This window comes from Gossypium hirsutum, chromosome A01 (assembly GCF_007990345.1).
Source record: "Gossypium hirsutum isolate 1008001.06 chromosome A01, Gossypium_hirsutum_v2.1, whole genome shotgun sequence".
In the NCBI taxonomy this organism is placed as follows: domain Eukaryota; kingdom Viridiplantae; phylum Streptophyta; class Magnoliopsida; order Malvales; family Malvaceae; genus Gossypium; species Gossypium hirsutum.
In genome coordinates, this window is record NC_053424.1 from 113358183 (window position 1) to 113386172 (window position 27990).

The 27990-nt window shown below is 34.8% G+C and overlaps 1 protein-coding gene and 1 pseudogene across 4 annotated transcripts; both read left to right on the plus strand.

Moving 5' to 3' along the window:
- On the plus strand, nucleotides 1-2782 carry LOC107930452 (serine/threonine-protein phosphatase 5). 4 transcript variants are annotated; one of them, XR_005927218.1, is made up of 4 exons: nucleotides 1-582; nucleotides 1290-1459; nucleotides 1542-2274; nucleotides 2413-2782. XR_005927218.1 is itself a non-coding variant. In XM_041113890.1 (4 exons), the coding sequence occupies exons 1-3, from the start codon at nucleotides 390-392 to the stop codon at nucleotides 2244-2246; spliced, it is 528 nt and encodes a 175-aa protein (XP_040969824.1). In that variant the 5' UTR covers nucleotides 5-389; the 3' UTR covers nucleotides 2247-2294; nucleotides 2413-2782. The 4 variants fall into 4 exon arrangements, 2 of the variants coding, with proteins under 2 accessions (XP_040969824.1, XP_040969823.1); XM_041113890.1 differs by having other exon boundaries at nucleotides 5-582; nucleotides 2082-2294; XM_041113889.1 differs by having other exon boundaries at nucleotides 7-582; nucleotides 2082-2274.
- A 19451-nt stretch (nucleotides 2783-22233) lies between these two features.
- On the plus strand, nucleotides 22234-24692 carry LOC107930489 (probable L-type lectin-domain containing receptor kinase S.5; annotated as a pseudogene).
- The last annotated feature ends 3298 nt before the right edge of the window (nucleotides 24693-27990 follow it).

Genomic DNA, 27990 nt, shown 5'->3' on the forward strand with positions numbered 1-27990 from the left:
TCTGAAACCCCTAATTTTTCCCTCTAAAATGGGTATCCTCAAAACACCCCCAATCTCACCCCTCCGTTGCTCTTTTCAAAACACCCCCAATCTCATCCCTCCATTGCTCTTTTCAATCAAGAAACTCTCCAGCAGCGTTCCCAAGCTCTTATCGAAGGAACTAGCTGTCTCAAGTCCCTACTAACAGTTTGCTACTTCGTTCCCATTCGCATTCCCACTTCCACACACTCATTTCGATGAAAGATTGACAAACCCACCCGCAAATTTTCGATTGTCGAAGAATCGTTGAATAAAAAAAATGCATGGTTAGGATTCGACATTTTGTCGACTACTGCATCAAATTGCTTCAGTCTTAATTTGGTTTCCAGTTAGACTTTGAGATAGAAGAGATGGCAGTGAACCAGACGGCGGCGTTGAAGGTGGGGTTGTGTCTATTGGGCCTCTGTTTATTCGGCTACATAGTGGGTCCACCTCTGTATTGGCATTTCATGGAAGGATTAGTAGCCTTCAGCCACATTTCCAACACTTGCCCACCTTACCTTTGTGATTGCTCTTCTCAGCCTCTTCTCACAATCCCTAAAGGTATTCCCAACTTTTATTTCTATTTTGCTTTTGATTATTCTCTTATGCTTGAAATTTTTGTCTTTGAATATGAAGTTTTGAATATCCTAGTATAGAAGATATGAATAATTTCTTTAAGTTTATTAGCTTTTCTTTTTTCCAGTTGTATGTGCATATTATTTTTTTAATTAAAATTTTGATGATAATTTTAGATTTGTTATTTCTTAAGTGTGCTTTAGTTATTGTTATTTTCGAAGTTTTTCTGATACTTTTGTTATGGATGTTAGTTACTGCATAGGATGCTCTTGTTTCAGAAGATGCAAGCATTGTCGTCTTGCTAATATGTTGTTTGTTTAGTGTTGTGGATGATGAAGAGGTTTGTGAGAAGAAAATAAGCTTTTCACTAACATTTTAACTTGATTTAAACAAGTTGATAAAGAGGTTATGCCCGGTATAGAAAATGAAGGTTCTAACTTCTCACGAGCTGAAGAAATAAAAAACCAAGCTAATGAAGCATTTAAAGGTACCAATGTAATGAGCATGTAAATCTCAGTATCACAAATTTTTTATTTTGTTTTATCGAATATTGACTGGGTTAAAGTGTTTGATTCTGCATAGAGAAAGTGCAGAATGTAGATAGTCAAATGCATGTATGAGGATTATGATAGTGATGTTTGCAATTTCGTTGTGTTCAATTGTGTTGAAGCTCTCGATTTTCTTTTATTCAGCATACAAATATGGTCAAGCTATTGACTTGTACACGCAGACGATAGAGCTAAATAGTCAGAATGCAGTGTACTGGGCCAATCGCTCACTTGCTCACACTAAATTGGAAGAGTATGGTAGTGCCATACAGGATGCTACTAAGGCAATTGAAGTGGATCCTAAATATTTAAAGGCATGCTTTATCTACTGAAGTGATTCAGCCTTTTATGCAGTATATGTTTATGTTCTTGTTCTGATGGTTCTCTAACTTACAGGGTTATTACAGATGAGGCACAGCTTATCTTGCCATGGGGAAGTTTAAGAAAGCACTAAATGTTGTTTGCCATGTTTTTAAGATTGATTGCAAATGACTGATATTGTGAAATAACACTTACATAAGATAAAGTAGTAACTCTGGCTTTGGTATGCAGGATGAACTGCTTTGGTTGGAATTGCTTGATAATTAATGTTGTGGTATTTTTTTATCCGAGAGTAATTTGGATTTGAATGTAACATTAAATGTAATAACCCTCTGTATTGCATTAACAAAAACCATTGCCTTCATCTAGCAAATGATTTCATTTTAGGGTGATATTGGTGATTTTGGGTTTTATTTATGTTTTATGGCATATTCAAAGTCTGCAGTTAAGTTTACAGTGAGCAGTTGACTGCATTTCTTTTTTCATTTTTTACAACTTTTTCTGACCAACAATTTATTTGTTACATATATGTTTTATTTTATTTTAATAGTTAGTTGTATGTCACTAATGCTTAATTGTTATAATTTTTTACATAAATGTTTTTTTTTACTCGAGGCTAAGAAGTTAGCATCACAATATCAAAAGGAAGCGGAAAAATGCAATTCGGGTATGGAGACGTGCGAAGAAGTAAGGGAGAAAGCTGAAGAAGCACTGCCGGCTCAAATGAAATTGACAGCAATGTGGGAAATAAGAGCTTCTCGACTACGAAGAAGAAGATGAAAAAGCCCCTGACTCTGCCTCCACTAAGGTTGCTGATTCTGCTAAGAAGTTAGTCATTTTAATTTATACATATTTTTAAGGAAAATAATGTTCTAATATAATCTGCTAGTTTTAGTGTAAAACAATTTGATTTTAATTTGTTTCATTTCTTTTTTATGTGGTGTAGGGGGTATGTTCGAATTCACAGTTCGGGATTCAGAGACTTTCCGCTTAAACCGGAGCTGCTTCGATCTATTGTGGATTCTGGTTTTAAACATCCTTCCGAAGGCAAAGTTTTAAACTCATGTCTGATTTTAACATTCGTGAATTCCATGACATTCGTGAATTCCATGAATTAAGTCTTTTTATTTTTCTTGCTTTTAGTGACTTATAATGGTGGGCAGTATACAAGTTTGGTGCTTTATTCTTTTGATTTACTGTTTTGGATGAAGCTTTTGTTGTTACAGGATATGCTTTGTAGTAATCTTTGAAATACTTTGTGTTGATATTATATTTTCTCTACTTAATTTATCTAGGCATGAAAGTCTTCAAAATTATCATAGCTTTTCTTTTCTGTTGATTCAAATTGTTCATTTAAACTCTTTTATTATATATTAGTAGTAAATATAATAAAATTTAAAGTGCAGAAAGTAGTATTTGAGTTAATGAATCCTAAAAATCGAAATAATGGATTGAATATAGAAATTAGATTATCATTTTATTAAATATTTATTTGACAGAAAAGAAAAAAAATTAGGTCATAACAAGCTATATAAATTAATTGTGGCTTTTTTTGGTACTCTTTTATATACTTTGATTAAGTTTGCACTGTAGTTTCACCACCAGTAATCTGTCGGGTTCTTAAATGGATTTTGTAATTTGATCTGCTTATCATATTTTGAATATTTCTTACTATAGGTTGTGGATTTTGGGGAAAGTGGTCCTGTTCGATGTTCTCGTTGCAAAGGTTACATAAATCCTTTCATGAAGTTCATTGATCAGGAAAGAAAGTTTATCTGCAATTTATGTGGTCAGTATTAATCAGCTTTGTGTGCTCATCTCGTATATTTTTCAGTATCTTGTGTATTTTAACTTATTCTTATATTCATACCAGTCTATTATTAAAGTTGACACTACAAATATCAAGTTGTGGTATATTGTTCTCGTATATGTAGTTTGTCGAAACCATTTTTAAATTGAGTTTTGGAAAATAGGAATCGACTTTAAAAAACGAAAACAGGAGTCGCCACCAATCTTTTAAGGTGTGATTGGATCACCTTTAAAAAATTTTGTTTTAAAATCATTAGTTGTGGTCTACGAAATAAAAAGAACGGGTTCGGGAGTCGGTTACGTACGAGGAAGGATTAGCACCTTCGTAACGCCCAAAAATTGGTACCTAATTAATTATCAAATGTCTTTCAGGTCGGAAATTTAAAAATTTTAAGATGCAATTCTCTTTAAAATATTTTGATTTTGAAAATTGGGGTTCAGTTGTATCAAAATATTGACATTAAGTTAGCCTCTTTGGAAATCCCTATATCGAAACGACAAAATGTCGCATCCAGTATGTTAGGACACAATGTTTTGAAATTCCAAGATAATTGCTCATATTTTGAAAATTTTAAAAACCTAGAAGGGTACTTAACTATTCGAACTCAACAAGAAAAATTGCAACCCAATAAGTTAGGGCATTATTTTTCTCGAAGCTTCCAAACACCAAGTATTGCCTTTTTATTTTTGAAAACTTTGAAGTTTTGTTTTTTAAAACCGGTGCATAAAGGAGCATATTAACATAACATACGAGATAACATGTTATAATAATAGGTAAATAAAAGCACAATAGCATAAATATCATACACTAACCAACGTCTATAAGAAATAAAACATGACAAATTTTAAATAAGAAAAATAAACATACAATGCAATATATATTTAAGAAGAATAGGTAAAAACCATAAACATGTAATTTAACATATATTTAAACATATAAATGATGCATGATATACAATTTTGACACATATATATATATGAAAAATATGCATTTGAAAATAAATTATAAAAGTCTAAGATATTACATAACATATAAAATACATAATATAGCGATAATACATTAATTCTAAAGTAAAAGCAAATATTGTGTAATAAAAACATAAGTTTTTTTTAAAATATATGTATAATATAAACAATTGATAAATATAATGAGCATATATAAGAATGTGATATTTAATAATAGATTTAAAATATAATATATAATAAAAAAATATATTTATAAGAGTAATAATTATATAAAATATATTGGTTTAGAAAAATAATGTATAAAATATCAAGTATGTAAAAGAATTCATATTTATAATAAAATAATTATATAATATATATAAATATAAGTTTAGAATAATATGAAATAAGTAATATACGTATTATACAAGTTATAATATTATAATATCTTAAAAATGTGTAATAATAGAATATAAGCAAAGTAATTATTAACATATAAATAAAAATAAGTATATAATACAAGTTAAAACTTAAATGATAATAATATATAGATAAAAAAATATAATAGTATAAAAAAATGGCATAATAATATAAAATAATTATAATATATATAATAGGAAAATACATATGTAAAAATAATACATAATATATATAAATAATTAATAAATATATAACACAAGTAAAAATATAATAATAATATATAAATAATGATGTAAAATAATAATAATTTGTGAAAAATAATATATAATAAATAATAATAACATAAATAATATATAAAGTAATTATATAATATAATATAAAAATAAGGTTAAAAATAAAACAAATAACAAATAAAAAAAATTTATATATATAATAATAATAGAAATAAATATATAGGGTTGGATTTGAAGTTCAATAAAATTACAGGGGTGAATTTAAAAAAATAAAGCTGAATTAAGGTCCTAATTAAAACACGCGTTAAACGAAAGGGACTCATTGGGCAAAACGCCCTATTCCCAAAACGGCAGCTTTTTAATTCTGGACTTAAAATAGCTATTGCAGGGACTAAATCAAAACTGCAACAAAATATTAGGGCTAAATCATAAATAAAATAAAATATAATTGTAAATACAAAAAAAAGTGGAAGGACTAATTGGGTAATTAACCCAATCCTAAAAAAAACACGCGGATCCTTCCCGGGTAATCAGGTCAACGCGCGGATCCTGGGGCCTTAAAACGATGTCGTTTTTAGGCTTATTAACTTAAGCCAAAACGGCACCGTTCCTTTTAGGCTATATAAGCCAAGACTTAAGCCTAACATTCATTTTACACCAGGTTTTTTTAAAAAAAAAGTTGAAAACTTTTTGAAAAGGAGAGAAAGGGGAGAGTCCGGCCTTTGGTCTCCGACTATGGTGCAGTACTTGCACACGCGCCGTCGTACACGGTGGTCTGAGGGTTAAAAAACCCTCGTCCTTCCACAGGTGACTCCCTCTCTTTAAAATGTTACTGTTGTTTTTTTTAAAAACGATTCATATGTTCGTAAAAGAGAAAGGAAAACAAAGTATGAAAAATAATCACCTTCTGAAATATTATTGCAAATGTTTGGTGTACAATGCTTTCGTGGTCTGTTTTTTTTATCTCTGTGTGTATTTTTTGATTCTTCTGTGCTCCTATGTCTATGTGTTAGCCTGTTCTTACAGATTTGAGAAAGGGCTTTATAGCCTTGATCTACTGCCTATTTTGGAAAGAAATCTTTCAATTTCTTTCCTTACCCTGTTCTAATCTACTTGCTGTAGTTTTGCTTTGATTTCTTTCCTTTTCTTGCAGGTGACCGCGAGGATCTCGTTGATTCAAGGGTTGCTGGCGTTGATGGAGGCATGAAGTCCTGTGGTGAGGATTCGTGGAGACGGTGAGGCACTGATGGGACGCTGACAGACCCTAAGACAGCGCCTTGAACGGTGGCCTCGATTTGGGATCTAGACAAACGCTCCTCGAACTTTCCAGAAGCGATGACGGCTCGAGGAGAAAGAAGGCAGAAACCCTAGGGTTTCCTGCCTTGGTGTAATGGTTTGGGCCAGTTGGGCCACTTTAGTCCTGGGTCTGTCTAGTTTAAGTTGGGCTACGGGTATATTTGGGTACACGGGTAGTCTAGGCTATTGGGCTATAGTCGGTCTGTTTGGGTATAACGGGTCTGAGGTATTTGGGCCTGTGTTTGGGCTCTTGTAAACTGGACTTTATATGGACTGTTAAATAAACAATCATTTATTTATTTATTTATTTCATTTGGTTTTGAGGCCCGGTTAAATTTGGGCTATTACAGCTGCCCCTTTTTGCTCATTGCTGTGTAACAGGAATCGAGCAAAGACTCCTAGAAAGACCAAATTTGACCGGTCTTATCAAATCATGGTCTTCAACCTGCTTCTTGTGAACTTGTGACTGTCATGTTGATATCTTCAATCTGCTCTTCGCCGAACACAGAGACGCCAAATCTGCTTCTTCGATTTGTTCTCTAACAATACAAAGATGCCAAATCATCTTAGATTTGCTCCAGCGTAAGCACGCGAAAACCAAATCAGCTATGTCTTTGATTTGCTCCTTTTAAGCACAAGGATGCCAAACCATCTTGGATCTACTTCAGTATAAACATCTGAAGGTTGGATCTGCTATGTGTCTGCCCTCCGTCGAAGTAGAGATGCCAGATTTCGATTTGTTCTCTGACAATACAGAGATGCCAAATCATCTTAGATTTGCTTCAACATAAGCACGTGAAAGCCAAATCAGCTATGTCTTCGATTTGCTCATTATAAGCACAAGGATGCCAAACCATATTGGATCTACTTCAGTATAAACATCTGAAGGTTGGATCTACTATGTGTCTGCCCTCCATCGAAGTGGAGATGCTAGACTTCAATTTGTTCTCTGACAATACAGAGATGTCAAATCATCTTAGATTTGCTTCAATGTAAGCATGTGAAAGCCAAATCAGCTATGTCTTCGATTTGCTCCTTGTAAGCACAAGGATACCAAACCATCTTGGATCTACTTCAGTATAAACATCTGAAGGCTAGATTTGCTATGCTGCAGCCTATTACCCTATCGCTTAGTGGATTAAGGCGTGTCATCTTTGATAACCTGTAGAATGATTATGCCTGCTAATTGGGATGCTATGATCGAAGTGAGTCGAATGTTCCTAATTAAACATGTTATGATGCAAAATGTTGTGAATCATGACCCCTATCCTAGATTTCACCACTCATTCTTTCATTTGTCTTTTCTTTTCTCAAAGTATCATTCTTGCTCAGCCTGTAGGCCTGTTCCCTTCCTCCAATGCTACTATCCACTGAGGATGTCTGTAAGACAATATTTCTTTAAAATTGAATCGTTGGTTTTGTCTATTTTCCTTTTAGACTGGAAGAAAAAAATCCCTCGAGTTCCTTTACCCTTTACTTACGTGAATTTCTTGAACAATTGTCCTGTTTTAGTTTCTTTTATTATCTAGAAATTCCAGAGTAATGCGCAAAACTTCGTTTATGAACATCTTTAGTTCATCTATCATTATTTCAATGTAACATAATAATAAATCTTTAAGAATAATTGGATTTGAATGAATTATCGAAAAGATACAAAGGAAATTAATCTGAAAGCCTATCTTTAAGAAGAAATAGAATCTAAAGATAGCAAACAGGATAAAAGTTAGATGCCCAAGATATCGCCGCTTGAGTGTCTATACACCAGCTCCATGAAGTCTTTCTTGAGTTCAACATGTGTTTAAAAGATCCAAAGTACTTTGTTGATGCCCCAATATGCAGTGTGCTTCACTCTTTATTGAATAGTAAGATCACTGTGTACTCTTTAAAGTTTGAGCTGCCCTTTCGGGTTTTCAACTCAAAACCCCTTTGGTCACAAGGTGCCCTTTGCGGGTTTTCACCTTGGCCTCTCCGTTTTTTTTAAATCTCAAGGCGCCCTTTGCGAGTTTTCACCTTGGATTCTCTTCTCCTTTAGACAAATTATTTTTTAATCGAGTCTGAGTTCACTGGATTAGATAAACTTTTCCCATCCATTTCTGTTAAGATCAAAGCACCGCCAGAGAAAGCTTTCTTCACGACATACGGCCCCTCCAAATTCGGCATCCATTTCCCCCTAAAGTCTTTTTGAATAGGAAGGATCTTTTTCAGTACAAGCTCGCATCATTCGCTTTTGATATATCTGACCATGTCGAATGGCTCTTAGCCTCTTTTCCTCAATTAAGTTCAACTGGTCATATCGGGATTGAACCCATTTAGCTTCATCTAACCTTACCTCCGTCAAAATTCGAAGAGAAGGTATTTCTACTTCAATTGGTAATACTGCTTCCATCCCATAAACTAAAGAGAATGGGGTTGCCCTAGTGGAGGTTCTGACAGATGGTCGATAGGCCAGGAGTGCAAATGGTAACTTTTCATGCCAATCTCTATAAGTCTCAGTCATCTTCCCCACTATTTTCTTAATGTTCTTATTGGCGGCCTCCATTGCCCCATTCATTTTTGGGCGATAGGGAGAAGAATTGTGATGTTTGATCTTGAACTGGTCGCAAACTTCTGCCATCGTTTTGTTGTTGAAGTTCAATGCATTGTCGGATATGATCTTCTTAGGCATTCCATACCGACAAATAATCTCTTTCTTCTAGAATCGACTTACAGTTGACTTAGTAACATTCGCATAAGAGGCGGCCTCTGAGCTCCACATCTTCATGTACAGTAAAAGAGGGGATTGATTCTGTGAAAGATAAGATCAGTAAATGGAAATTCACTGAGATTTAATCTTTGTGAGATCTTCAATAGTGGTACCGAGGGTGTCTTTAAAGTGTACCGAATTAGTATAGCTATCCTTCTTTTGACCCAGTAACGCAATTTCAATCAGTATAGAAAAGAAGTGATACAATATTTCTTTCTTTTTCTTTTTTGCTTGTTATGTTAATGCAGAACCATGTGCCATTCAATAGGAAAATGCCTCTCCTGTAGTATAGGGTTTCTTTCCATTACTGGCTTTAGACTAGAAACTGAAGATTTGGTAAAGTGTGAGTCCGACGAGTTGGGTTCTAATAATTCATGAAAGATATTTTCATATTCCCAAAATTGAATTAGATGCGAAATCTATAAAGCCCCTTTTCGTGGTTGTAGAAAAGGTTTTTTTGTTTGAATCCTTTCATTTTAAGGAATTGGTTGGTCGTACAATAACAAGTATTATAGTATATAGTCTTCGATAAAAGAAACAGAGTTTAGGTTAGAATTAATTTAGTACTAGCCTCCATTGGGTACGATCCTCGGAATACTTAAGAAAATTTTTACTGTAAACAAACTATATTACAACCTGACCCGTATACTTGCAGACACTACCTTAAATTCCATATATTTTGTAGCAGTGTTCACACTCTAGACGTTAGCACGTCTAGAGGCGATCATTAATATTGGAAGTGTATACTAAATAAGGACTTTAAATCATTAAGTTTGAAGGAAGTACGATATTTATAGGGCATGCAGGATGGAACTTGAGAAAAGTATTCATCAAAGATAGGTTAAAGAACACGAACAATAAGATTACCATTTTGGCTCATCATCTACAACATAAAATTAAATCATAGGTAAATGTTGTAACTCTCACAAAGTTCTTATGAAATTATCTGTGTGTTTGATGTTACAGGTAAATTGGTATAGGTCTGTGCCAGGAGGGACAATGCCAGGACTATGCTAGAGAAATGGCGTATCGGGTTATTATGCATATTAAGCGAGTTTGGTAGTGTGTCCAAAGAATGAAATGTCCTTTAGAAATCCGTGCATTGGGTATCTACAATTGATTAGGATCTCAATTTAGATATCATTTTAATTTAATTACCACGAAGATAAACCGATGTCTATTCGAAGCTTTCGGTGATATTGGTCCAATGACATCCATACCCCACATGGAGAAGGGCCATGGAGAAGTCATAACGTGCAAAGGTGAAGGTGGTACATGTATCTTGTCTCCATAAATCTGGCATTTATGGCATTTTTTGGTGTAATTAATACAATCCCTTTCCATGGTAGACCAATAATAGCCAAACCTCATGATTTGTTTTGCCATCGTGAACCCATTATCATGCATCCCACATACACCTTCATGAACTTCTTCTAAAATTAGCTTAGCTTCCACGGCATCGACACATCTTAAAAGTACTTGGTCTTTCCTTCTCTTGTACAGGATATCTTCGTCCAAGACATGTCGCAAGCTATCCTTCTCAAAGTTCGTTTGTCATTTTCATTGGCCTGTTCAGGGTATTTACGATCTCTCACATATTGTAATATATCTTAATACCAAGGGTTATCGTCCTTTTCCTCCTTCTCAATGTTACAACAATGAGCTGGAGCCTCGTAGACACTCATTTGAATTGGTCTCATCTCTTCCTCTTTATTCGCCTTAATCATTGAGGCCAAGGTTGGTAAAGCGTCTGCCATCTGATTCTCGTCTCATGGGAGATAATTGAAGGTGATATCATCGAACTCCTCAAGTAACCCCAAAACTACCTTTTGATAATTGATCAATTTAGGGTCCCTTGTCTCTCATTCACCTCTAAGCTAATAAATTACCAATGCAGAATCTCCATATACTTTTAGGGTTTTTATACCTCGCTCTATAGCTGCTTGAAGTCCCATGATGCATGCTTCATACTCAGCCATATTATTCGTGCAATTAAAGTCCAACTTGTACGTAAATGGGTAATGATCGCCATTCGGGGATACTAAGACTGCCCCAATTCCATTTCCGATTGCATTAAAAGCCCCATCAAAATTCAGTTTCCAAGGAGAATCTTCAGTCATTGCTATACACATTAACTCCTCATTTGGAAAATAAAAGTTCAATGGTTCATAATCCTCTAGAGCCCTACTGGCCAAGAAGTCTGCTACAACACTTCCTTTTATAGCCTTCTGACTTATATAGACTATATCAAATTTTGAAAGCAAAATTTGCCATCTCGCCATTCTCCCATTTAGAGCCGTTGACTCCATCATGTATTTCAATGGATCAAGCTTCGAGATGAGCCAAGTGGTATGGTATAGCATGTACTGTCTTAATCTCCGAGTTGTCCAAATCAGCGCACAACACAACTTTTCAATTGGTGGATATCTCATTTCACAGTCAGTGAATTTGTTACTGAGATAATAAATTGCCTTATCCTTTTTCCCTGACTTGTCATGCTGACCAAGCACACATCCCATAGAATTATTGAATACTGACAAGTATAGTATCAACGGTTTATCTGGGCTAGGTGGAGATAATACTGGAGCATTCAACAAATACTGCTTGACCTTTTCAAAAGCATTCTAGCACTCCTCATCCCAAGTACCTTGATTGTGCTTTCTGAGGAGGCGAAAGATAGGATCACATTTCTCAGTCAGTTGTGAAATGAACCGAGCTATGTAATTCAACCTTCTTAGGAATCCTCAAACTTCCTTTTGAGTTTGTGGTGGAGGTAATTCTTGTGTTGTTCTGACTTTGTCTGAATCAACTTCCATTCCCTTTTCACTGACTATAAAACCCAATAACTTTCCCGATCTAGCTTCGAAGGTGCACTTTGCTGGATTGAACTTCAATTGAAATTTCCTCAATCTCAAGAACAATCTTCTCAAGACCTCAATGTGCTCTTTTTCTGTACACGCGCCACACGCGCCGTCGTACACGGTGGTCTGAGGGTTAAAAAACCCTCGTCCTTCCATAGGTGACTCCCTCTCTTTAAAATGTTACTGTTGTTTTTTTTTAAAAAACTATTCATATGTTTGTAAAAGAGAAAGGAAAACAAAGTATGAAAAATAATCACCTTTTAAAATATTATTACAAATGTTTGGTGTACAATGCTTTTGTGGTCTGTTTTTTCTATCTCTGTGAGTATTTTTTGATTCTTCTGTGCTCTTATGTCTATGTGTTAGCCTGTTCTTACAGATTTGATAAAAGGCTTTATAGCCTTGATCTACTACCTATTTTGGAAAGAAATCTTTCGATTTCTTTCCTTACCCTGTTCTAATCTACTTGCTGTAGTTTTACTTTGATGTCTTTCCTTTTCTTGCAGGTGACCACGAGGATCTCAGTGATTCAAGGGCTGCTGGCGTTGATGGAGGCATGAAGTCCTGTGGTGAGGATTCGTGGAGACGGTGAGGCGTTGATGGGACACTGACAAACCCTGAGACAGTGCCTTGAACGGTGGCCTCGATTTGGGAGCTGGACAAACGCTCATCGAACTTTCCAGAAGTGATGACGGCTCGAGGAGAAAGAAGGCAGAAACACTAGGGTTTCCTGCCTTGGTGTAATGGTTTGAGCCAGTTGGGCCACTTTAGTCCTGGGTCTGTCTAGTTTAAGTTGGGCTACGGGTATATTTGGGTACACGGGTAGTCTAGGCTATTGGGCTGTAGCCGGTCTGTTTAGGTATAACGGGTTTGAGGTATTTGGGCCTGTGTTTGGGCTCTTGTAAACTGGACTTTATATGGACTGTTAAATAAACAATCATTTATTTATTTCATTTGGTTTTGAGGCCCGGTTAAATTTGGGCTATTACATAGTTTATTTGAGTGTTGGAGTTTTTGGACAGCTTTCTCAAAATTTTTATTGACTAGAAGTTTTCTAGGAAAATTTGACATAATCCTGAAATTCAATTTAAAATTTGTTGCTAATATTATTTTATTTTTAGCTGAATTAACTGACCAAATTTGGTTTGTTGGTTAACCATAAAAAATTCAGTTTGGTTAACAGAAGAGATTTTAAGAAAATTTGATATTTGAATGTTATTTTGGTTATTAGTTAGGATTAGTCCTGTTAAGTTTTTATACCTTCATTTTATTTGTTTTGAACTTTTAGTATGTGTTAATTTAACATCTGATGGTGATTAATATCTTCATTGTATTGAGCTTCTAGATTTTGATTTGTTCTGATATTTTGGTTGGATATGTAGAATTATCCATTGAAAAAATGTTGAAGGTTAATTTTGTTTCGTTAACAAAAACCAACCAAATTAACCGAAATATTAAGTTGTTTTCTCTTTTCCTTCAATTTTGTAGTTAACGGATTTGGGTTTCACGTTACATTATTTTGTATGTTGTAGGTACATATTATGCACAACCTTTTTAATGACTTCTGCATTAATAGACTGGAGTAGTGTACAAAAATCCTTTAGACGCTTGCAGACTATTCAAATCTATAATATTTTCTGTTTGTAGGTTCATTGGCATCTTGTCCTGATGAAAGTGTAATTTATGAAGCTTTAAACTTTGCATTATCCTTCGAGGTATTAGAATTCCTAGTTCAAAACTTAGCAATTTGTCTTTTTATAAAAGACCAAATTTCCAATTTTTAATGTTGTTTAGGTTCGCAAACAAGATGTTGTATTTGGACTTGCTGTATTTTATTTATATCTTTATATTTAATCTAATTTTTATTATTTATTTTAGTTTTGATTCTATATTTTTATTTTTATTTTAATATTTAAGATAACTTGAGTTCTAACTTTTAGATTTTAATTGTGTTATTAATTTATTATTTTAAAATTTAAATTTAAATTCATCAATTTTTATATTTAGTTTTAAAGTTAAAATTTTCATAGAAAATTTAATTTAAACAGTATTTTTTTATTTATCCTTAAAAATGTATAGTGTGACAACCCAAATTAGACCCTGGTCGGAATGTGGTTTCGAGACCACATTACCGAGCCAAAAATTTATTTTCGTGTTTTAATTGCATAAATTGTTGTGTGACAGTGAATGTATGAGAAATTAAATGCTTAATATTAGCATTAGGATTGTGAATTCATTCAAAAAGGACCTAGTTGACGAAGCTAGGAAAGATGATAGATGAATTATAAGGATTAATTAATAATAGGTTGAAGAAACATGGTTTTGCATGTCAATTTGCCCATAAAATTTATGGTGGCCGGCCAAGGAGTGATAATGCTCCACTCATTCTAATTTAATATGATTCTTTGGTGAACAAATGATGGGGATAATAATAGAAAAGGGAACAACAAAAAAAGGGTGTCATACTTGCCATCTCCTAGCCGAAAAACCAAGAAAAAGAAGGAGAGAAAAGAACTTGGAAGGAATTCGGCCATTGTTTGTGCTTAGGGAGAGTGTTTGATGTTGTGGCATGAAAAATGAGGGAGTTTGAATGCTTAATAAGGAGGGAAGAAGGAGTGTTCATATTTTCTTTCTTTTGCAATTGTTCTAACTAGAGGAAGAAGGGGAAACAAGATTCGGCCAAGGTGGTCCTTTAGACCAAGGTATGTTTAATGTTGTCTTTGAGATGCATGCATGTTTTAAATAGCCCATGTTCAAACCTTGAATCTTGTTGATAACATGAGCAATCGGTCATGAGAAAGTGTTCAAGGAATGGTTGTTGTTCATGTTATTTGGATGAGAAATGGTGAGTTTTGTTGTTTCATGTTAAAGTTAGGTGAATGATGATAGAGGAGTGTTTGAACTATAAAAAAAAAAAGAATCGGCTACCTTGCTATGAGCTAGGGCCGAATGTGAGTTTGGTTGTGTTTGAATATTACATGCTTGGTAGAATGGTGGATGAAGGTGCCGAATGTATGTTGGATTGATAGAGTCTTCAAATTGATTTTATGTGTGTATGCATGACCGAATATACGTGGTCACATGAGTAAGGAAGTGAGTTATTTGATATGTGGTAAAAGTTAAGTACTAAATCGAAGGTTGCTAAAATTGCCATTTCTTAGCCGAATATGTGCTTGATCAATGAAGGAATTGTTGAAGAATATAGGTGAACTTGGTGAGAGCAATCGGCCTAGTGTATAAATGATATGAAGATTTTAGGAAATTGTTTTGGTTAGGTGTATGTATGATTAAGTATATTCGGCAATATACTTAAAGTGGGTACATGATATTACATTATAATTATTGAGCTTAAGTATATGGATATGTGTATATGTGGTCATATAATGACGTCTTGGTTTGAAAATTTAATGATGTGTGATTGCCGAATGTGATAAATAAATTCATATTATTGGGTTAAATATTGAATACTCTTATTTGTATTATTTAAGCTCAAGAACCTAAAGGAGAGGCGTCCAACAAGGGGAAATCGAAGGTCATCGAGTAGCCGACTCGGAATTATTTTACCCAACATAAAGTAAGTCATTAAGCATGTAGTGGGTATTATTTCAAATGGTCATAATGTGTATGTATTGATGCTGATTGGAATGAATAAATATACATATATATATATATGCATGTACGTATGTGATGATGAAATTGTTGAATGAATGAAAAGAGGTAAGATGTACTGAGTTGTTGATCTCGGCACTAAACGTGCGGGATAACCATTTATGACCATGAGATTGGCGCTAAGTGCGCGGGATTAAATTGTACAGCACTAAGTATGCGATTCGACTATGTTGCACTAAGTGTGCGAAATGAATATGATGCACTAAGTGTGCGAATTGACCATGCGGCACTAAGTGTGCGAGTCTGACTATGTAGCACTAAGTGTGCAATTTGATTACGTGGCACTAAGTGTGCGAGTTGATTATATAGCACTGAGTGTGCGGGCTCAATATACATTCGTGAATCATTATGGACACTATGTGTGCGACACTATTGAGTCGATCGCAGACAGCGGGTCGGGTAAGTGCCTTGAGTACGTGGTTAATAGGTGCTATGCTTATACTTGGTGTTGAGCTCGGTAAGTTCGATCCTATGTGACATATATACTTGAAGTCACGTACATAAAATTTATCGTAGGATGGGTGAAAGGCCGTATAGTCGTTTGATTGTAACGAAAATAAATTGACTTATGAAATTGCTTCAATGTCCTATTGATGAGTATATAGAATGTGAATGCATGAATTGATATGAAATTGAATTGAGAGGTTGGAGGAACTATGGTATGGTTCGGTATGGATGGAGTAAATTGTCTCGTTCCATTTTGTTTCCTCTTGTGATAATGTTGTCGATAGATGGTAGTGCATTGCTTATGACTTACTGAGTTATAAACTCACTCGATGTTTCCTTGTCACCCATTATAGGTTGCTTGGACTCATCTATTTTTGCGGGGTCGGGCCGTCATCGAAGTCATCACACCGGATAGCAAGTTTTGGTACTTTCTTCTTAGTGTGTTTAGAAGATCATTTTGGCATGTATAAGCTAGTACGTTGTGTTTGAATTATGGCATGTAAACTTTAAGCCATGCGAAAATGGCACGAATGTTCGATTGAATTGGATCAAGGGTAGGCATGAAATGGACCTAGTTACTTTCGTAACAGATGCTGGCAGCAGCAGTGTCATGAGATTGAAAAATCACTAAAAATAGTAGGAGTGGAATTAATTGATGAATAAATTATGTAATCGAAGCTCGATGAGTCCGCTTTCATGAGGAAGTAACGAAAAGATCATATGGGCAGTGTATTAAGAGATAATCAGATTTTAGTGGGACAGGGCCAGAACGGTTTCTGGATTCCCTGCTCCGACTTTGGAAATTCATTATAAATTAACCAGAGATAATTAGGGGTCGTACCATATATGTACAGATTCCTCTCTGAGTCTAGTTTTCATAGAAACAAACGGCAACAGTATTGAAGCCCCGTGCAGGGAGATATCCAAGTCGTAATGGGCAAAGGTCAGTGTAGTTGACCCCTGCAACTTGGGGAACTTTGACTAATAAACTGTACTAATTGGCCCAACCAAAAATTCTAGAAAAAAAATACATAGATGGGCACATGAGTCTAGTTTCTGGGAAAAATTACGAAACTGATTTTCGAGTTACGAAACTCAAGATATGATTTTTAAAACGACTAGTACACAGATTGAGCAGTGTCTGGAAAATAAATTTTGTAAGAGGTTAAAGCCAGTTAACACCTCGTGTTCGACTCCGGTGTCGGTTTCGGGTTCGGGGTGTTACATATAGTTACATAATATAATATTTATCATAGAAATAAATGTTTATTTAATTAAAATAATTTTTTAAAGGTTATTTTTTTAGCGCGTTTGTGGTAAAAGCGCCGCTAAAGGTTATGATTTTTAGCGGCGTTTGTGGGAAAAGCGCCGCTAAAGGTCATGACCTTTAGCGGCGCTTTTCCCACAAACGCCGCAAATTTTAGCGGTGTTATCTATAGCGGCGTTTTTTGCGGCGCTTATAAAAACGCCGCAAATTGTTTTAGCGGCGCTTATAGGCCTAACAGAACACCGCTAAAAGTCTATTTTGCTGTAGTGATTATAAACATAAGCTTTTACATTAATATCTATGTATATACACATCAACATCTATATGATTTTTTTGGGGGTTTAGGGTTTTAGAGTTTATGGATTAGTGTTTATGGTTTATGTTTTAGAATTTAGGGTTTAGGTTTAATGTTTAAGACTTAAGGGTTTACAGAAAGCCATACAACGTCGATTTTAACAGCTTGGTAACTTAAATGAAAACTTCTAAATAGTTTAGTTATCAATTTGTAACTTTTCATAATTAAGTAACTAAAATGAAACTTTCTCATAGCTAAGTGATGAATAGTGTAGTTTATATTTTTTATAAAGTTAGTTTCAAATACCAAAATAATTAAATCGAATTCAAAAAAAAAATAAGAAAATAATATGAAAATTAAATCAGATCAAATCAAAACGAGTGTCGATTACCCTACTAAAAAATGACTACTCAACTTTTTGCGGCGTTTGGACCAAAAACGCCGCTGTTGCTCAGTTTTTAGTGGTGTTTTACATAAAAACACTGCTATTGATCAGTTTTTAGTGGCGTTTGGGCCAAAAATGCCGTTATTGATTAGTTTTTAGTGGCGTTTGGGCCAAAAATGCCGCTATTGATAAGTTTTTAGTGGCGTTTGGCCGAAAACGCTGCTATTGATCAATTTTTAGTGGCGTTTTGCCAAAAACGCCGCTATTGTTCAGTTTTTTGCGGCGTTTTTGTAAAATATTTGTGGCATTTTTTGTTAAAACGCCACTAAAAACGCCGCTAAAGCTGTATTTCCCTGTAGTGTTATATTACTTGAAGTAATTAATATATTGAGTGAAATAATATAAATTGCAATTTTCAACTTATAAAAATATACATTTCAATTTCAATAATTTCCTTTTTTTTCGTTTTCAATATTTTCATACAAGTGATATATATATTAATTGTTATATAAGTATCATTAAATTAAATAATTATTATATAAAAATTATTTTTCATTTAATTGGTTTTCAATGGAAAGAATCATAAAAAAATAAATATATAAGATGAGACATGTTAAATTTCAATTCAAATTACACTTAAGATTGCTTCCAATTTTTGGAGACTTCGGATATAAATATTAAATATAAAAAGAAGAGATCCACTTAAATTAACGTGAATTTCACCCTTGTTAACCCTTAAATCAAAATTAAATCTATAGATGATATTAATATTATTTTACTTTAAAATTACCTTTTCTATTATATTTCCTTCCTCTCATAGTTATAGTCTTTCTCAATTAGTCCTTCCTCTCATTTTACAAATTTGAAAATTCTAATTAACAATTTTAACTTGGTTAAATTATAAGAATATGCCATTTTTTATTATAAAATTTAAGAATTTAGATTTTTTTTATATATAGTGATGAGAATAGGCAGTTTTTGGAGGGAGAAAGTAAAAACACGTCCAGGCAACGGTAACATTCCCCCCTCCCCCAAACGGCTACATCCCCCAACAACCATATTTTTTTTCTTTATAAACCCCTCTAAATATCATTCTTTTCATTCAAACCTATTCTTTCAATTCTCTCAATAATTTCATTTTAAATCTTTCTCTCAATCCTATTCTCTTCGATTTTATTTTATTCCTTATAAGTTGTAAAATGAAAATTCAGTTTATTCGTTTGGATGACAAGCACATCTCCGGCGTCCAATTATAAATGGTAAGAAAATATTATTAAATTATTTAATTTTAACTAGTTAATTATTATGCTGTTAACATTATGTTATAAATTTTTTATATTTATATACTTAGGCCGAAGATTGAATTTTAGAGACCTACATACACAATTTAAGTGTGAGTGCATCAGTTGCCATTCATGTACACTTGCAAGATGCAGAATTCTTGTACGTGGTTCACATGCTCGGGGGGACTAAATTGGATCCCCCACTTATGCTTTGGTGGAAAGATGGAGACTCAAGACACACACATTCCATCTTCCCTACAGTGAGTGTAAAATTACACTTGATGACATTGGTTTACAACTCGGTCTATTGATTGATGGGGAAGTTGTTATGAGTGTAGTGGCGAATGCTGATTGGAGTGCAACATGTGAGAATTACTAGGGAAGGTGTCGAACAAGTTTAAGGGTAACCGGATTGAGATGGGATGGTTGGAGGAGAGCTTCAAATGTATCGACGCCTTCGCGAGTGATGTTGAAAAAGAATAGTTCATGTGCACATTCATCTTGAGGTTGATCGAGGGTCTGTTCATACCAGATAAATCTCAAAATATGGTACATTTAAGGTGGCTATTACTACTAGTCAACTTGAAAGAAACGGGATGACTTAGTTGGGGATTAAAGATGTTTGCGACATTGTCTTGAGAGATGTATCGGGCGACAAAACTAGAAAAATTAAAAATTGGCGGTTACATACTCCTTTTCAATCGTGAGCATGGTATTGACTACCATTTTTATTGTCTCGAGTGGACCCCTGATAAAAAAATAGCCCAATGAGTAATTAAACTTGATATTGGACCCGAGAACCAAAAACGGGCCCAGTGTGTGAAACAAAGCCCACAACGTCACTGGCTCAGACCAAATCAGCATCAACCGAACCGGCTACTGCACCAGCTAGGCATGCGATGCCTAGCCGATGGTGCATTGGCCATGGTAGCAAGCTATTAGAACAGTTTGTTGAGGGTTTTGACTAACCCCATTTACAGCATCGGGCTAGGCATGTGAACACCTAGTCGAGGGATGTTGGACCCTGTGCGATTGGTCGTGCAAACCACTGGCCTGGATAGGCACTTTTCGATTAGGGAAAAGGGTAGGCTAGGCGTAGGGCCAACTGTTCGAACAGCTAGCCCCGCCATAGCCACAACACCAGTGACCTCGCGATGAGGCACTGAGCTGACTAAGCCCATCCAAGTAAAACAATGACAGTTCGGGGTGTCGAGGGAGTCATGTAGGTGATGGCACTGCTAGGCACAACGACTGCGATGGCGATGATCCGGCGATCGGTAGATGGTCAGTGGCGGTGGCTCTTTGGTGGTAGAGCAATGGAAAAATTAGACTCTTAGTGGGACTGTATCGGGTAACTTGATTTCAAATTAACTTTTTCAAAGATGATATTGTTTAAATAAATTTATTATCTTTAATTTAATATTTATCTAGATAATATTTTTTAATTTAATATTAATGTGATTAATTCTAGTCCTAGTTGAATAAAGAGAGTCTGGGTCATTTTATTCTCACACTTGAATTCAAAAAAAATTGTAAAGAGAAAAATCTCTAAAGAAATTATTTCAAAAAATTTCTAGAGATATTCTTATTATTAATGACTTGACCCCAAAAGTTTAGAGAAATTAAGAAATTACTCCACTGATAATTTTGTGAAAAAATTTCTGATTTGAAGCGAACCCACACTCAGCAGACGTGAGCTTAAGAATAGAGGAGAACACTACTCGATCGAAGTGTTCATCCTAGACGAATCATAAATGAACGATTTTGATTAAGTGTTTATTATTTTAGATAACACAACCAAGATATTGGGAAAAAAAATTAAACTTTAGTTTTTCCCTTAAACCTATTTTCCACTGCATTTTTCAAACTAGATCTTCCAACATAACGTGTGATTAAGTTGGCGGAAACAAGATTTTTAGCGGAAAAGATGAAACACGAATTGGGGTGGCAACGGTTGTTTCTTGTTGTCCCCAACTCTGTATAAGTTATAGTAACAGGCTTAGAGCATTTGGTGGTGATGGATAAAACGAATTATTTGATTATACTGGAAGGCCCTTGTGTTTTTCGTTATGACTATAATATTAGACTTCTGTATGAGTTTTATATAGCATCCTCCTTTGATGAGATGAAACTCATTGTTGTGCTCGCATAACCATTGTCAACTGGGGGGCCCAATTATACTCCATCCTTTAACATCATAACTTTTGTAAATTTGAAGCCTTAGTTACAGTTCAACACATGATCGTATAATCACCGTCAATTGGGACCTTGAGTTGCAATGCGACCCAACTTCTCGGGTGATGGCTCAATACTCACATGGCAGATGAAAGTTGTATATTGTCGAGCTCCATGATATTATCGTAAATTCAAATATACCTTAAACCTATAACAATGTCTATCTCAAGCACAAACAAAAATAAATCCATAAACTCTAATTTCCAACCGCAAAAGAAGAAGAAGAAGAAGAAGAAGAAGAAGAAGAAGAAGAAGAAGAAGAAGAAGAATTTATAAGAAAGTGAAAACGCACATTGTAGAACAGATTTTCACTTTCTCTCCAAAAATGACCTACTCTCATAAATATAAAAAAAACCTAAATTCTTAAATTTTATAAAAAAGACATATTATTATAATTTAACCCTTTTAATTTATGCTTTCAACTTTTTTTTAATCAATGATTTATTCTTTTAAATTTTTTTATTTTTATTTCTAATATTTTACAAGAAGTGGCAAATATTGAAGTCTCTTGAAATATTAATGTTTGAAGTTCAAATTTTAATTTATATAAATAATATGTGGGTTGTTTCAAAATATATTGGACTTAAATTCCATCATGCGTGGATCCTCTATAGAAGAAAATTTAAGTAACCTTATTTTCATTATTTTCCAGCAGAGGGACTCTATTTATACTGATGTTATTGAAGCATCGACTTAGCTTGATCTAAATGAATTTCGTGGAAGATGAGTAAAATTTTCAAGGCATATATCAGAGACAATATTAAACTAACATTTTTATTACTTTTCTATTACGCTTCTATCTACACCTGGAACTTAGCTTACGAACTTACCTTGAACCCTAGTTCTATTCAACCATGGAAGAAAGATAATAATAATAATCCAGTTGAAATAGACAACAATCCCCACTTTTGTTGTTTAAATTATTTATTAAACCATTGTTAGTCACATCTGATAGATCAATAACCGAAGAAAACAAATTTGGATAAGTTTATCTTTTGCCTGCATCCTCATTGACCCAACATCATTTAATTTCATTTTACTTATAAAAAACCAAAAATTCCCCTCCATTTACATATTGTCGTTCACCATAAAACATTTTACGAAAAGCAGAATCCATTATTCCGTTGTTTTGCTACCAACATGCGTTCTTCACCACTACCACCCTACTTTTTAATCCTACTTGTGCTCCTCATTCCTTGTTCCATTCAAGTAAGCTGCTTTAGGTTTAATTTTCCAACATTCGAGAAAGATGATGAAAAGCAGCTTATCTTGAGCGAGGACACTACTGACATAGAACAGAATGCCATCCAAGTTACCCCCGACTTTTCTAATGGAATATACATTGAAAATAAATCGGGGCGAGCCGTGCATAAGAAACCTTTTAGATTGTGGAGAGACAGTCACACCATTGCTTCTTTCAATACAACCTTTGTCCTCAATATCGAAAAAAAAACATCTCCTGGGGGTGAAGGCCTAGCGTTTATAATAGCTGGGAATTCTACTCTTCCACCCAACAGCGAAGGGAGATGGCTTGGGATTGTGAACTCGGATCCGAATGGTTCCCCGGTGGTGGCGGTGGAGTTCGACACAAGGAAGAGCGATGATCAGGACTTGGATGATAACCATACTGGCTTGGACATAAACAGCATAAACTCCAACGCCTCAGTTTCTTTAACTGACTTTGGTTTTAATATTTCAGGAGGTCGTGATTTACGGGTTCTTCTTCAATATGATGGTCAAAACTTGACTGTGAGGGTAAACGAGACTCTTGTGCTTTCTCAGCGTCTTGATCTTTATAGCTATCTTCCAAAGAAGGTGTTTGTTGGATTCTCTGCTTCAACAAGCAATGAGACTCAGCTGAACTGCGTCAAATCCTGGGAGTTTTCCGGAACCGATATCGGAGGAGAGGGGAACTTGTTGTCGGTAGCTTGGATAATGATTCCAGTAGTGATTCTGGTGTTGTTTATTGGCGTTCTTTTTTACTTGTATCGGAGAACAGGCCCCATTGAGGAGGATTTTGAAGGTGCGCAAAGAAATATAGAAGATGAGATTAGACGATCGGATTTTGCTCCAAAGAAGTTTCGATTCAGTGAATTGAAACAAGCAACTGGCAACTTCAGCCCCAATAACAAGCTTGGGAAAGGTGGATTTGGAACTGTGTACAAAGGGTCATGGGGAAACAAGGACGTAGCTGTGAAAAGAGTGTCGAAGAAATCAAATCAAGGCAAGCAAGAATTCATAGCGGAAGTAACAACAATTGGCAACCTCAACCACAAAAATCTCGTGAAGTTAATCGGGTGGTGCTATGAAAGGCGTGAGCTCCTTCTTGTATACGAATACATGCCAAATGGAAGCCTTGATAAGTTCATATTTTATGATGAAAAAACAAGCATGGTGGAATCGAAACTGAATTGGGAGCAAAGGCAAAATATAATACGAGGGGTAGCTCAAGCACTCGAGTATCTTCACAATGGTTGTCAAAAGCGGGTACTTCACCGTGACATAAAAGCCAGCAACATAATGTTGGACTCAGAGTTCATCGCTACGCTAGGGGATTTCGGGTTGGCTCGAACCATTCATGAAAAAGAGAAGGCTTATTATTCCACCGTAGAGATTGCTGGCACACCAGGTTACATGGCTCCGGAAACCTTTCTTATCAGCCGAGCAACGGTGGAAACCGATGTCTATTCCTTCGGCGTTCTCGTCTTAGAAGTTGTTTGCGGGAGGAAACCTGGTAACAAAAGTGAGCAAAACAATTACAACAATAGCATCGTCAATTGGCTATGGGAATACTATGAGGATGGGAATATCACTGCCGCTATGGATTCCAGGATGGATGGGAACTTCGTCGAGAATGAAGCCGAGCGTGTGCTGATTCTAGGATTGGCATGTTGACATCCGAACCCACATTGCAGGCCTTGTATGAGAGTTGTTTTGCAGGTTCTTTTGGGGGAAATTGATCCACCTGAGGTGCCTCAAGAGAGACCTTCATTTGTGTGGCCAGCTATGCCCCCATCTTTCACTCAAATGGATCACTCTCTTAAAGGCAGCCAACTCAATCCATTTACGGAACTCGCGGGTAGGTAAGGTCGTAAGCCAACCGCAAGCTGGTGTCTTTTGCGTTTGCACATACTGGAATTGTGTTAATGAATATGAGTCTGTATGTTCAACTCTAGGATTTTTTTTTCCAATTAGATGTCCAATCAGGTATTAATTAAATATTGTGTTAGAAGTGTTTAAGATTAAGTTCGAGATAATAATACATCAATAGTGTTATCTGTATATAATTACTTTCATGGTAAGTTGATAAAAACAATAAGTTACTGGTACTTATTTTATATATGGAGCAGTTTTAAATTAATGAGTTTTTAAAATATGAACGATTAGTCATTGGCCTCACTCTAGTAAATACCATGTTAAATAAAAAAGAGTTGATGACAAGTTGACTAAAATAGTAACTCGAAACAAAAGTGTTAAGCATGATGCAACAAACACAATCAATAATTTAATAACTCAATAAATCGCACATAATTAAAAGATATACATGATAAATATGGATCGTCATAAAATAGAAAGTCTGACAAAAAAGAAATCAATTAGAATATTAAATTTTATTTTCAGATTTTTTTCATAAAAAGTTTACATAATATCATCGGTCTAAAATTAAATAATTTAACAAAATAAAAATATCTCATTAAATGCCTAGAAAACTTAAAGAAACAAACTATATGATGGTGCATATGATCACTTACAAAGAAAATTTCAACTTTTGTATTTATTTAAACCTATGTACTATAACATATAAAAGAATTGTATGTAAGATTGCTATCACTTTGGTTCACTAACTCAAGCGGTAAGCTCTTACTAAACATGTTGAGAAGTTCACGATGAATGTCTTATAAAAATCCCTCAACAACTCATAATAAATTATTTCTTGCATTGATCCACTTCCAAGAAATAACAAGCACCATACTTTTATATGTAGGAAAAAATCCATCAATTTACACTACACCGATCTTTTGGACTCAATTTCGGGTGGGAGCCCTTCCTTTACCCCTGTTCTTATAAGATATTAAATCATTATGGCTTATAAATAGAAAGGAAAAGGTCTATATAAGTAATGTGAATAAATTGTTTTAAAATTCTTTTAATTTCTAACATCCCACATATTTCAAAAAAAAAAACAGTATATTTTCTTTGATAAAATGCATTAATTCTACTGTTTTTAGATTATAAATTGAAACTAAAAAATAAAATATAATTTACTTAATAATTAAAAAAACTTTTAAATTTTCATGAATTTATCATGTAAACTAAAATTTTCATTAATCACATCACACCTATAATATTGCTTTCCGTCAAAGTTGTAGTCTCCCTAATAGACCATGAGCATACCTGGATTTTCATGAGCACTTATAAAGATTTTACCACAAGCCTTATAGAAACAGTCCAATTCACACATATAGATTAATCCATCAAGTGTTCAATGCAAATTAATATACCACCTATAAATGGTATACATTTGATTAAGAGTACATATGTTCCAAGCTTTGGAGCAATTGCAAGATATGTTGTGGGAAGGTGTTCGGATTTGTCGAACAATCCAATATGAAGTCCTAGCTTTTAAGTTTTTAATTGAATGATCTTCTCCGCTATTCTCGAACTCTTAAATGCTTAAAGAGGATTTTAACTCAAAGAACCAAACACAAGATAAAAATTAAGACTTCCCAAGAAAAGCAATCAACTTCCTCTATGTAGGGGTCCAAAATCAAAATTCAACTTTTAAATTTGTATTATAATTGCTTGGGTCATAGCAATTATAATCTCACAAATTTAAAACAAGAGAAACAAGAAAATAAAATTTTTTTGAGTTCAAAAAAGACAACTCAAATAAATTTTTACTAAATTTAAACAGAGTTTCCCTTATAATTGTGTATATAAATTTTGGCACCCATAATATATATTTTTTGACACCCCACATCTAACCTGATCCACAGATATGAATGCATAACATCATATTACGTTGCCAGAGCAACTTAGACTATTTCAATATAAATACATTAAGTTTAATATAATTTTTTTCCAGACAATTCAAATTAATTGTCATTGACAATCATATACATTCATTGAAATGTTGTTCGACTTCATCTAACATATTTCAGCATTATACGGGGTCAAATACGATTCCAATTCAACAATCAAAACTTAACTAGGGTTTCGAAACATTGAGGAATGTATCTTGAGACATGCTTCCTGATAAGATTCATCAACCGCCTTGATCTCGTTGTTGGGATTCTTCCTTTTCTTTAGTAATATTATTAGCTTTATTATCTATTATTTAAAGTTCAAATATATTATTGTTAAATAGTTTGTTATTCCTCTATGTATGTATAGGTTGGTATTGTTTGACAAAGGGATATGAATAAAAACCTTCTCTAAATTACTTTCTGTTTCTCTCATTCCATATAATATTAGTTGCCTATCTCAAAAGAGGTTAGGTTTCGATTCCAATGGCTATTGACAATTCTTTTTCCAACCCTCTTGACCCCAACAATCCCCTCACCATAGTCACAATCCAGAACTCTATCAAACTCAACTTCACCAACTATATTTCCTGGAAAATCCAAATAGAATCCATCCTCATAGGCTATGAACTCTTCAAATTCATTGATGGCACACATCCCTGTCCACCAAAAACTACCAATAACACAACCTCCATCAATCCGGCATATCAGACATGGCTACAGCAAGACAAACTCTTGTTTGGTGCATTAGTTGGCACCATCTCCCAAAACCTTGTACCTCTAGTCTTACGGTGCATAACCTCAGTTGAAACTTGGACGGTTCTCGCCAGCACTTATGCTCGTCCATCTCGTGGTCATATCAAACAAATCAAAGATAATCTCAAAAAAATTTCCAAAGGCTCCCAAACTATCACGGACTAGATGCAAGCTATTAAAATCTAAGCCGATGAGCTTGCTACTCTTGGTAAACCATTAGATGTAGAGGATCTTATTGAAAAAGTCCTAGAAGGGCTTGATGACACCTTCCAACCAATTATCGATGCTGTCAATAGTCCCAATACTGCCATCATCTTTGATGAGTTTCATGAGAAACTAATCAACAGAGAGCTCGCCTTACACAACTCCTTCTAAAGTGTATCAGTCACCGCCTACTCAACTCACACTCAACGCTCCAATCAATGGTTTTACCGGTCTCCTACGCCATCTGCATCTCAACAATACAATAGACCTATGCATCCTTTTTTAGGAAAATGTAAGTGGTGCCGAACTCAGGGGCATGTTGTCACTCAGTGCTCTCTCTTTTGTCAATAGTTTCCGAATGCAGCTGCACCTCCACGTCAGGTGAATTCGTCTATATCTCGTATGCCTCCACTATGGAAACCTCAAGCTCATGTAGCTACCTCTAATTTCTCATCCTCTGATCCCTGGCTATTAGACAGTGGTGCTACATACCACATCACAACCGATCTGCGAAATCTATCTGTTCACAATCCCTACACTAGCTCGGATGAAGTAATGATTGGTAATGGCTCTGGCGTTGCTATTACTTACTCTGGTTCTACTACTCTTCCCACTCCTTTCCACTCATTTACTTTATCTAATGTCCTCTGTG